Raw genomic sequence first — 12,905 nt, 5'->3', positions numbered from 1 at the left:
TATTTATTAGACAGTGATTGCTATTATCATTTTATAATCAGCTGTAATTATTCATTGTCTACTCACAAACTGCACTGTTTTATTATACTTTTTGAATAAGTATTTTTTTAAACAAAACCAGCGTGTTCACTTGGAAATTTAGGGTCAATAAAAAGCAGGGAAACTGTCTTCTTCATACCTACATCTTCAGGCTAAAACATTACAGTGAAACTGAATAGCTGCCTGTCATCTTCTATACTAGGACACATCGAGTGATACCCATTCCCCTTTCATGTTTCCCAGAGGGAAAGCGTGATTTACTGTCTTTATGACTTGCCCTTTTTTGAAGAGGGATCTGGCATTTCGAAAACCTTACTGTAAATGAATACTTTTTTCTCCAGTTTAAACCATCAGTTTAAGCTCAGTGTAAAACAACCACAGCTAAGTTGAGTTAAAGTCAAGGTGTTTGTCTACAAAAATTAAAAGTTGGAGATTTTTAACGAGCTTGATTGTAAGTGACAGTTAAATACTTCTACCCTCCTTAGATTCACAGTCACATTGGGGATATTTGGAAGCAGTTGATGAATGTTTTCATAACTTAACCCTCTGGGCACGTCTTCCCAATGACCTGTGCTCTGCGTAGATGTCCAGAGGCAAACACTATCAGGACAGATTACATGACTAATAACAGCCTGCAGATGAGCGATCACTGGGGGCTACATGGGGGCAGCAGCTGCCCTCACATCTGTGATCTCGGCCAGATCCAGTTCTTCTGGGAGAGTGGCGGATGAGGCTGTTCGGGTGCTGCCACCAGCTTTGATTAAAACAAATACACATAGCAACTGGTCTGATTTCTGCTCCTTTTGGAGTCTAGAGAGATTTCCGCCATTCAGGCAACAACTCAGGCTCAAACACACAAGTGTTACAGGGAGAGGGTCAGCCTGTAGCTACAGAGGGGATTGAATTGTCATTGTGTATAATGTCACCTATGAAACATCATTCAAGATTTTAATAATGAAAGTCGACAAAGCCCTACAGGCTGTAGATGCCCTTGATGTGTGGCATGATGTGCATCAAATTAAGTGCCCAGAGTGTTTGTCAGACATTTACTGGTTAATGCGTTCTCTTCAGCAACTCATAATTGTTGCAGTGTTTATGTGATTCATTTATTATCTGCTCAAGCAGTGTGGTTAAATATTGTTTCGAAACAACATACATAAAAGCTGTGCAAATCATTCAACCATGTCACAAGACATTTAGTCACTAATTAGGTGTAAAAACACATTCTATATTTCTATATTTGTCGTGGAAACTGAAGTAGGGCAGTTTATTTAAGCAAAAAACATGCTTAGCAGCACTCCACATGAAAATCTTTGTTACTTGAAAGATATACGGTAGATGTTTTCATCAAGCAGTGCTTTGAATAGCGTCAGTCATTTTTAACTAAAAAAGGCAGGACTAGTATTTTCTGTGTAATTATTATTAACATTGTGGTATTTTAGCAACTACTCATTGATTAAAACTGCAGTTCATTAAGCTTTTCGCTGTGTTGCAAAAAGGAAGGACTGAATAAAATGTTCTTTTAATTTTCTACTGTGGAGGTCGTATGCATCTTTGTTTTTTTTTGCTGGTCCACATTTTATAGATAGCAGTATTGTTTTAGTTCATGTCACTTTGCTTAACTAAACTGAAAAGCAAAAAAGGTAATACACATATCACTGGGTTGTCACTGCGCCAGTGTGTACAACACAACAGTGCACCACCTTTTTCTGAAACGCAGCTGCTGTGACAAAGTGATGATCTTACAACACGATCTTAGCTGTTGGTTATTCTTTTGACCGTGTCAGACCTGCTCATAATACTAACACAATAAATAGCATTCTACCAGTACAGTTCCATGCTATTTTCATGAGATCTGCTCTGATGTGCTCCCTCTGCTCTATGTTACAGTGATTTGAGTAAAATAGACTTTTATGTAGTTATTTATTTAGTCCAGTGTGGGGTGTACTAACGTACACGTGTTGTATGTTTTCACTAATAATAGTTTGAACCAGTTACAGAAAACCTGCACAGTGATGTATGGACACCAGCATGCTGGCATGAATTGTCATAGTCCATTGATGTTATCTAGATTAATTTCATTATATGTCACAAAGAATGTCCAATGTTATGAAACTGTGCATGATTTTAAGAATTGTGTTGATATGCATAATAAATCCTAAAAACTGCTGTGAGAATTATGTCAGCATACAAGAGTATAACATAGTATTTATGATTGTTTATTTCTTTTTCTTATTCATATTAAAATGTTGTATGTTTGTCCTACACAGCGTCAGCACCTGTCTTTGTCCCCAATCCCATACGAGTCATAGCCACCCTTGGAAAAGATGTGTCCTTAGAATGCAAACCACGGGCGTCACCTAAACCGAGGATAACCTGGAAGAGAGGAGACAGACGGATACAACCAAATAAAAGGTACAGCACATGTGGGATTCACTGCAAAACGTTTTTACATTCTACGTTCCTCATGTTGATTGTCCGAGTGTAAAGAAAATTAGCCTGTGTACTGGTACAGCTTTTGTACAACATGTTAACTTATATTCTATCTTAATCCCTTTAATGTGCACTTAAACAGTAATAGGTTGGATTTTCTGCCTCTGTGTCTGGAATTAGACATTTTAGACTTTGAGTAAGGATTCATTTCTTCTGCCATCAGTAGGATAAAAGGTGTCTGTTTTCTTAGAAGGCAGGGATTGAATGTCAGTACTGAGTTCAAACAGTATCAAAATGTTTTTTTCTCTGTATAGCTTTCAATAGAATATTATCAAACTTAATTGCCTATTAAAGTGTGAATTAAGTTTGTCTCCCTCAGTATTCTTATACGTTATTCTTCATAGTTTAACAGTGTTAATTCAACTGTTATCATTTTGGGCCAGACTATGAGGTATTGTATACATGTCTTGTTGTAACACATCACTGTTTCATTACTGTTACTGAAACTAAGTGTCAGTGCTAAAATAAAACACCTTAGGTACTGGCAGGGCTCTGGAGACGCTTGTTCAGTTCCACCTCCCTGTCAAGGGTGCTGACAATTTATACCCTGCAATTGCATTTGGAATTGGCGTGCAGTTTGATGCATCATCTTTTATGAAAAAGCATCTCTTCAGTGCACCTGGAGGGGGCTGAGCAGGGCAAGGGTCCATCAATCAAACTGAGCGACGCTGCTGAAATTATCACTCACTGCTGAGCATCACAAGTTTCCAGCGAGAGAACGGGACGTTTGTTTATCAGCCAAGATTAAGCAGTCTGTTCAACAGCTGCACAGCAAGGGCAGTGACTTGATTATCAGATCCTCATTGTGCTGCTCCATCAAACAGGCAGTGTCATATATTGAATCCTCCAACAGGTGAGTGGTAGGTTTTAGTTCAACATTGTAATCTCATGGAACAGTGAAAATTAGCAAATTGTTGAATATTCCAGATAAATCTTATATTTCCTTAAGTGGAACTGATAGATGGTTTGTGAGTGTCTTGCACTCAAACTGTGATTAATGACCCTAGCTGCTCTTGATCAGATAAAGTCTTTGAGGTATTTGTCAAACTCCTGAAAATCGATTTTTCCAGTGTTGATGTTGTATAAAGTGTGGAGATTCACACCTGTTTGACCGCCTTTATCTTTTTATTTTATCTGGCATCAAACAAAGTTTGTCAAAAGAGGGCTCAAAAGTGTGACCAAAATATATTGGCCAAACAGCTGGTTAATCTCTCCTCTCAGAGCAATCCATCTTTCACTATTAAGTGCTGGCACTACAGATGTGTTAGGCTCATTTTCTTTATAATCTCTCAGTAAGTAATCCTAACTTGAGAAGCTGTACAAAGTGCTTTTATCATCTGAAACTGAAATCCAATTAGAATTTGACACTCCTAATAGGCTGTCCTTTGCAACTTAAGAGCACCATAGTGAGTTAATGAAGTGTATGACACTGTGTTTAGGGGAGTCACTGTTTAAATGGAGATCAACCTTGTGTAAGGGTGATTGCTATCTGAAATGGCTGAAACAAAGAAGAGGAGCAGTGCATTTTCAGGCCTTGGCAGGGTGACTCCTGCAAGGATTTTCTGCCATTATCTATAGTAAAGAGTCTATGGGTGGAGGGACGTTCTATTCTTGGATGGGAAGAAATCGAAACGGATACACGTTTATCTGGCATTGACAGCTGTGCCGACTTAATGAAGGTTTGTAATTAACATGGATTTCCAGTAATGTTTAAGGCTTTTGTCTCTTAAATAGAAGGTATTAATCCCATTAGTTTGAAAGTATGCAGCAGACACATTTGAAATACGCAGCCTCTTTGTTTCAGACAATAGGTGAATAATTTGGCAATATTCATTAGATTTGCCAAACGTTTAAAAGTATGAAATAGTTTACTAATTTATCATATAATTATTCTGCAGTCCGTTTGATTTCACCTCCAAAACCTTGCTTCAGATGAAAAGATATGTTTTCAAATTATCTAAATTCTCTGTGATCACCTGCTGTTTCCTCCAGATTTCCGCAGGTTGAACTGATTTGCATATTCTGTATACCCAGCAGTCCCTATCTTGTCCTTTCTGCCTCAGTGTCCTTGTCGGATGCGAATTTTCTCCCTAATTTGAAAAATGTCTCCTGGCTGTGGATTGCTGCTGAATTGTCTACATGTAGGTGGATTTTGTCACGCCCTCATGGGCTTCTCGTAGCCAATTTCAATCACCTTGCACATGACGAAAGAGCTAGGTGTTATATGTATAAATGCCCAAAAAAATTAGTTTAATTAATAAAGCATTACACCCCATGTTACTTTCATTGTTTTGTTGTTTGACTTTAAATTAAACTGATTAAAAATAATCTTTGTGGGGGGAAAAGCTAATTTGACATATAACTGAAATGCCTGTCATTTGATTCCAGTCAGATGCCTGTGTTTAGCATACCCCCCACTGTGACCCCATGTTTTCTGTCCCTGCTCTATCCAACACAGAGAAAAAGGCCAAAAACATACTAATTACTTGCAACATTTTCAAAAATGTGATACAAGCATAGTTTCTGAATAAATGGACACTTGGGGAATGATCCTGATGCTATACATTTTAGCTGTTCCTGCTCTACAGCCATCTGCTCACACAGCTGCATCCAGGCTTGTTGGATATAGTTACATCCTTTGCTATCTTATGTCAAGCACTTAATTCCCCAGCTGTTACAAGTCAGAGCGAAATGTTACTACCAAATTGTTTGTGTCCCTCAGCTGGATAAGGGTCTACTTATGAATGCAGAAGTGGTGTTTGCAAGTTTGTTTTTCCTCTCCGCTACAGTGTGCTTCCCCAGAGGACAGCTAGCTGATGTGCACATCAGAATTTGACAGTTTTTCCTTTAAAAATCATTGAATGCAGCAACATTTAGGGTTTGTCAGGTGGTTTCATGGGTGCTATGAAAGATGAAAGCCCTGTTTATTTAGATTTATGGAAAAACTGATGCAAAGGAACAAAGAATCCCAACATCTATTTTATTTCCCATTGTGTATCGTCTCCACAAATGTTGCACTGAACATTTCTTTGATGAATTTTAAATCATACAATTATTATTCAGATTGCAGCCTATTGTGCTGTTTCAAAAGCACACGATCAGATATGGTGCTGCATTGTGCTCTGCTTATTAAAAGTCAGAAAAATGGATGTTTGTGATTATTACGTCAAAACCTTGATGGAGTTATTACAGCCACTGAAGCTGTCCTTGTTACAGGTGTAAACTATTTCATGAGCATCTATATCTATTTTATGTGTATTTGTGTTTAGTCCTGTTCAAGACGTCCTGCAACTTAGTGGTATCTGCAAATTAAACCTTTAGTTTCTGGCAGAGCAGAAGATCTCTCAAATGGTTTTGTCCCAAATGTTTCATGAAACATCTAAACACATGTGTCTGTCTGCAAAAGGTAGAATCTCACCCAAAACATATCATTCAGGCTTCAAACCTGGAGTAAATGATCATAATTCTTTTCTATGGTTATATTATTCATTTGTTATTCGATTAACTTTCTGGTTTGTGTTCTTCGTTGGTATTTTGTTTGAACTTGATTCTTTTGGATTGTGCTTCATATTCTTGTTCAGGTCACTACTTTCAGTATCCTGTGTTCCCCTGTTTGGTCCTCAGCTCCACTTTCACACCTGTCTCCATTCTTTCGGCCACAGCTGTCGTCACTTCCTCAGTTCCCCTGGTATATCTACTCCTTCGTGAAGCTCTACTCCTTGTCAGATCCTTGTCGTTACTGCCGTTTCTTCGTCTTTCACAGTCTTTGTTTTCCGCTTCCTCTGGTTTTTCCCTTTGTCTGGTTGTTTATTTAATTAGATTTTTTTGTACCCCCTTGTGAAGTTCATGGTTATCCGACTCAGCAGTGTAAATAAAGATCTCAGTTAATCATCTGTCGCCTCCGAACTGCATTTGGGTCTACCACTATCATTCATCTCTGATGTTGTGACACAAATTGGATTGATTTATCATCATGTGAGCGGCTTTGTTTAGAATGTTAAGAAGTTATTTGACAATTAGAAATTGTCTTATGTACAAATGTCTTCAGTTCCACTTTCTGCAGAATAAAAGACTTAGATAAGTCACAACTGAATGGTGCCGTGCATCACAGTACCGATCCTACTGTCGTACACTAAAAAATATATGTTTTAAGTTTTTGACAATGAACAGAGAAAGACATCTAAAAAAAAGCAACAATAAAAAAAGGAACTTAAGGTTGAAAATCCTGTTGCTGTCGCTGGTCTGTCCAGAGACTTTAATCGACACCACATCTCATGTTTTCCTTTGGGTTTCACCAGGGGAACAATCTGCTTGTGTAGTCGCAGCCACCCCCTGCAATGATCTCCTGTGATGTCCTCAGAAGCAGCATTCATGACATCTGACAGAGACATCTGTTCTTGTGGCCAGTGGCCATATACTGTCCATGTCCACACTTCATACATAATACAGTTAGAGGATTCAGTGTATTGTAGAAGCACAACACTGATATTATTCTGTGTGCAGCAGATCATTCCTTAACAATGTTGGCTCACTGAAAGCTGACATGATCCACAAGAGTACACAGTACAGTGTCTGTAGTGTATTTAGGAGGGCCAGGTGGAGTGGGTTGTTATAGGACCCAATTTGTGGAAAATTTGGGCTTATGCCAAAATAAGAAATGGCAGCTCACACTATGATATTCGCCTCACTTTGGTCTGGTGTGCTATTTGTGGATTATTTCTTGCCTCACTTGAAGCCAGTGTTGTCTACAGAAACAGGGATGTGTGTTTCTTGTTCTTCCAGGTCAAGAGATTCTTGTTTGAGTACTCTATCTTTGGCAGGTATTTGCCAACTAAGCACACATTGAAAATACTCCATATTAATGGGAACACACGAATGTCTGAGACATTTTGATTACTAAAGTATTCATTTAGCATGTGAAGACTTGGATGATGAAAGAATTCGTGAAGAGGTAGACAATTTCGTTGGCAATCAACATATCAGTTTTGATCAGCAAGGCATATGCAAGTTATTATGCAAATCATAGACAATCGTTACTCTTTTGTACCCCTGTGCCAGATCTCCTACAGTTATCTTGAATGAATGAGAAATTCAAATCTGCTGTGATCAACAAATTGATAAGAGATTTGAACATTCTGTTTAAAACAAAAATCAAACAAGAATCGAGACGATTCAAATGAGAAAAGCTGGAAGGCAATAAAGAAAAAGACTCTAAATGTAGCTGTAAACAGAACTTTTTTCAGATATCTAACAGGAAACACTATGGGATGGTTGCGTGAAAAATTCTCTCTGGAGATGGTTTTAACTTTTGTGTTCTCATCCCAAGATAATATTGCTCTTCCTGTAACCCTACACAACCAAACATATGACCTCATGCTTGAACTTTAAGCGCAATAGTTGGTATGTGAATTTGTTTGTCATAACAATATTGATTTTTGTGTCCTTTCTTATAGGATTATGTTGTTACGAAACAACACTCTGAAAATTGTTAACTCCAGCCGAGCAGATGAAGGGAACTATGTGTGCCGGGCAGAGAATCAGTTGGGCTCGGCAGAGATGACAGCCATACTGTGGGTAAAAGGTAAGCGATGCCCCGGAGGCCTTTATTTTCTGCCAAATTAGCACAAGTCAGCCTCCAGTAAGCAGTCCCCAATGTCATTTTTTCCCCCACCTTTGCTTGGGTGCCAGGAAATTTATTGTGCTTGCTCAGGCGTGAAGAAGGACTTTCACATTCAAGAATCATATTACAAGGACAGACTTTAACAGTGTAACAGTCTGTCTGAAAGATGCAATTCACACAGTCTAGATCAGAGCCAGCCAGGTTGTTTAACTGACAAAAATGAGCATCTCTACCCAAGGTAAACCTAGTTTCCTTTGACCCTAACGTTGCAGTGAAATGCAGCTGCTTGATGCTAGCTTTGGGTTATCCTGAGGTGACAGTGCAGCAGTTTTGTGCTTCCAGAGGCTATGCGTGTGGTGCTTAGCCCGAGCAGAGTGGAAGTGACCGTGGGAGAGAGCGTGGTCCTGAGCTGCAAAGCAACGCATGATACATCGCTGGATGTGGCTTTCCAGTGGTTCTTCAACCAGAAACCTATCAACTTTGAACAAGACGGTGGCCACTTTGAATACATCCAAACAGTAAGAGCAAGAGTAAGAGCAAATCTAAGACTAAGAGTAACTTCATCATATTGGTTATCCTCCTGTCAATCTCTTGAATAATTTGCCTCTGACATCCTTTAAAGATCCACAGAAATTCATACCATTGGTGTAAAAAGATTAATTTATGTTGCTCTTTTTTCAGTTTTTTTATTTTATTTGTTCTCAAATTTGTTGTTAATCTTGGTCAACCTAATGCTTTTTTTCTTGTTTCCATTTATACAGTTTATCTAATATCATGACGCTGTGGTAAATTTAACTTTTTGATACAAAGAAAGTGTGTTCTTGTATGACACTAACTGGTGGTGAATGCTTCGTAAAGGACAGACACCCACTGTTATCATCAACGATTTCCCCTGGATTTTTATTTTTTTTTATCATGGTTGCTGTTTGGTTGCATCTTTTTTATGTGAAAATAAGAAAAAACTATCGGGAATTACTGACAAAAGCTCTAAAGGACAACTAGAGTGATTTTTAGATCAGCAGTGGAATAATTCCTCTTACTAATAAAAAAAAAGTGTTTCAGAGAGTTTAATTTGATGCAGTTAAAAAAGCAGAAACTTCAGTAGCTAAGGTGAACTGACACCTAAGTTAGAAAACAAAAATGTATCAATGTATAAACTGAGCTGTGAATACAACGCTTCATTTAGTTTTGGACTTGAAGAACTGTATAACTCCATATGAGCTTTGTTGCTCTGTTGCTCTACATAGGCTAGAAATGCTGACACTGAAATTTGACAAAATCAGACGAATCACAGTTGAGACAGTAATCAGGAAGTATACAAGGAGCCATGATACTGCTAATCGGAGCTGCTGAGCGGTGGCCATTCTCCTAAAATGATACAATCGACAAAGGCGCTTCTGTTTCTATCATGGTTGTGACTCTGTATCAACCTCTATAAACAATGGAAGAAATGATAAAAAAAAACCTGCAGGATCACATTTTGATAAAGAATATAAATGGAAGCTTGGTGAACATTGGGGAAAATGTCAGATATAGTCAATTCAGATGCATTCCTGCTTTTTTGCTTATATTCTGACCTGTAAATGTATAATCCAGACAAGATCCCGTAACTCCCAGCCTCCAGAAGCTTGGCAGAAGAGGACAATTATAATGATCCATGGCACAGTCGCACAATGACATGGGAGTCTCTTAAAAAGATCAAAGTGAAAACTATGACCTGTGCAAGTGTGTCACCTGGCTTGAATCCAAAAGCATGTTGTAAGGGTAGAGTAACAGAAAGTCTCTGAGAGTAGTGCAATAGGCAAGTCAAGTTTATTTGTAGAGCACAATTCACATACTTTCAATTAAAAAATTGTATTGATTTATAAATGTATTGATTTATTTTTATATTAATTTAAATTGAATTGCATTTCAAAGTGCTTTACAGCTACATACAATCACAAGAAGGCAAATAACATCCTTAAATTATCATTAATTAATCATCAATCAATCAAATCGAATACTTTCAGTTGTCATATGTACAGCTAAAAATAACTGTTTTCAGCCTGGATTTAAACATTGTCAGAGCTGAGGTCTGTCTCGTATCTTCTGGAAGACTGCTCCAGATTTTACGAGCATAAAACTGAAACACAGCCTCACCTTGTTTAGTCCTGACTCTGGGCACCATCAGGAGACCCCTCCCTGAGGTTCTCAGAGTCCCAGTTGGTTTGTATGGCTCTAACATGTCAGAGATGTACTTTGGCTCTCCAAGAACAGACTTGTAATCGAGCAGAGCTGTTTTAAAGTCTATTCTTTGAGCGACAGGAAGCCAGTGCAGAGACTTGAGCACCGGACTAATATGTTCGTATTTCCTGGTTCTAGTCAGGACTCGAGCAGCAGCATTCTGGATGTACTGCAGCTGTCTTACAGCCCGTTTAGAGCCCAGTGAGCAGGCCGGTACTGGTATCTGATATCCCTGGTATCCCACATGCCAAGCAGGGTTAAGTCAGTTATCAAATAATGAATATGAACATGTGCATTATTTAATCATCTAGTCAGGCTTTTGTCCTAAAACTGGGAATACTTTCTGTCTTGGAGGCTATAGAAGTCAACAAAAAATAAATAAAGAATAGATTAATGCAGCTAAACATCTCACAAAATTTAAAATAAAATGGATGATATCACATTTTTTATGAATTCTCCCAATAAGAGCAAAATATGAATAGAAAGGCATTTAGAATTCCCTCCTTTGCCTTAAAACAGCAAACTAGCAAAAAAGCCGGAAGTCCTGTTTATGTCACTGTCAACAGAAGATGTTAAAATCACATCTATCCTGGGGTGTCTGCTGCCACAACTGTGCTCTGGAGAGAGCGTATCTGCAGTGACAATCTTTCACAGGCACAACAGAGGCCAAGCTGAAGCATGGTTTGTAATTTTAATCAGGTTTTGTGCTAAACAGCTGCCTGTAGACCTTGGATTATTCTCAGTCTTGCCTTAGGCGTTTCTCATTTCAGTAACAAGAAAATGCAAGTAGCTGAAGCAAGCAATCACCTGAATTAAACAGGAATTGCTCAAGCCACATGAGCCTCTACACGATGTAATGGAATCACACTTCTTGTGTCACTCTCATTTAAACTTGCCTTGATACCTGATTTTTGTATGCTTTCCTTTCCCAATTGCAGCAGTCTTCAACAGTGGATCTGATGATAAGGAGCATTTTACTGAAGCATGCTGGGAAGTATGGATGCAGAGCCCAGACTAGTGCTGACACTGTATTTGCAGAGGCTGAGCTTCTTGTGCGAGGTAAGCTTGTTATCTGTCAATGCACCAGTAGACTGTGATATCTTGTACACTTCACTGGACACTCACAGCCCCCCCATGAAGTGATCCATGACTGTGGAACAGAACTAACTCATTAGTCTCATACTGATTTCCTATTGGACAGTTTAGTCCAAGACACAGTGAAAATGGCTAGATTCTAGCTAAACTAGAAGGATGAATGAAAATGAAAAAAGTGTACATATGAGCACCTAACTATGATCCTTGTCAATTCTGTAAAAAATACTTTTTTACTAAATTACTACAGTAATTCTGTTCTGTACAATAACTGCCATATTACAGCCTCTTTTTTATTTTATTAAATATTATCATCATGATCATGCTCTACAGATGGTCTGTCTGTGTGACTACATTTATATGCTGCACAACCGATTGGCTAAAATGTCTAGTAATACAATAACTTGGTTATTTCTAAATGTTGTTGACATTTTAAATAATGATTATTGTCCACGCAGGTGGTTTTTGACTGAGTTGTAACCATCATTTCAGGAATGAGAATCTACTCAAACCTATGGCCTCAACAGGGTTCAATAAAGAATGCTATATTGACCATTAATCCAAGATTGTTTAGTTTTGTGTTGCTTTGTAAATACCTTTGGTGTGGCAAAGCAGTCATTTCTCACATTGCTTCAGGTATTGCTGTTTTCAGTACAGCAGTTGAAACAAAACGATTGTAAAAATGATTTGTATTAAGTATCGAACTTGCCAAATTCATCATGCACTGCTTTTTGACCTTCTACAAAGTGGTGGTTCTAAAGTGTAAACCACACCCTTATCCTGAGCCCCAGCCACCAATTCAAAGTGACCTCCATGTTGCTTGTTAGAGACTCAGAATACGAGCAAAAACTAATTAAACCCATTCATTTGTGTTGCAGATTGGCATCACTTTCACTAAAACTGTTCAATTCTCTCATTGACCTCAGTGGAACAAGAACTTCAGGAGTCCTCTAGTTCTTATTGTCAAAGTGAAGCTACTGTACAGTAAAACTGTGCTAAATGTAACTGCGTGTTACACGGTTAACTAAATTTGCACAGTAAGAATGTTTGCATGACAAGAAAAAAACTATGTATGGCATTAGTGCCATCAAAACTGGACTTTAAAATGCTATAAACATGTAAACTGACCAAAATTATGCAAAATGAAGGTTCTCTTAACCAGCATAACACACCCAGGAAATGGGTTGGAATCACTCAGCATGTAAATGGTATATGACTACAGCCACATATTTCTTCTGTTACTTTTGTTAGATTGAAAATCAGTGTATCCAGGCTGTGAATTTGGTTATATTTTCATTTACAATGATCTCCCACAGAGAAAGTTCAAGTTTAGAAAATTCGTCATGTTCATTTGTATGTTTTTTTCTTAGAAACATTTTTTCCACACAGTCCACAGTGTTCTGGTGTCAGGGACAGTGACAAGGACTGAAGCTCGACT

General features: G+C 38.2%; 1 protein-coding gene across 2 annotated transcripts in view; it reads left to right on the top strand.

Moving 5' to 3' along the window:
- cntn5 (contactin 5) overlaps positions 1-12,905 on the top strand; it is a 108,866-nt gene that overhangs the window by 82,529 nt on the left and 13,432 nt on the right. The window contains exons 12-15 of one of the 2 annotated variants that reach the window (XM_072391979.1): positions 2,310-2,454; positions 7,986-8,113; positions 8,495-8,670; positions 11,314-11,434. In XM_072391979.1, coding sequence (XP_072248080.1) covers positions 2,310-2,454; positions 7,986-8,113; positions 8,495-8,670; positions 11,314-11,434 — 570 coding nt within the window. Of the gene's footprint in view, positions 1-2,309; positions 2,455-7,985; positions 8,114-8,494; positions 8,683-11,313; positions 11,435-12,905 lie in introns of both variants that reach the window. The other variant, XM_072391978.1, reaches the window with a different exon arrangement.

This window comes from Leuresthes tenuis, unplaced genomic scaffold, assembly GCF_036924035.1.
Source record: "Leuresthes tenuis unplaced genomic scaffold, fLeuTen1.0.hap1 SCAF_9, whole genome shotgun sequence".
Taxonomy (NCBI): Eukaryota; Metazoa; Chordata; class Actinopteri; order Atheriniformes; family Atherinopsidae; genus Leuresthes; species Leuresthes tenuis.
The sequence above is the reverse complement of the archived record's forward strand: the minus strand, read 5'-3'. Positions and strand labels throughout refer to the sequence as shown.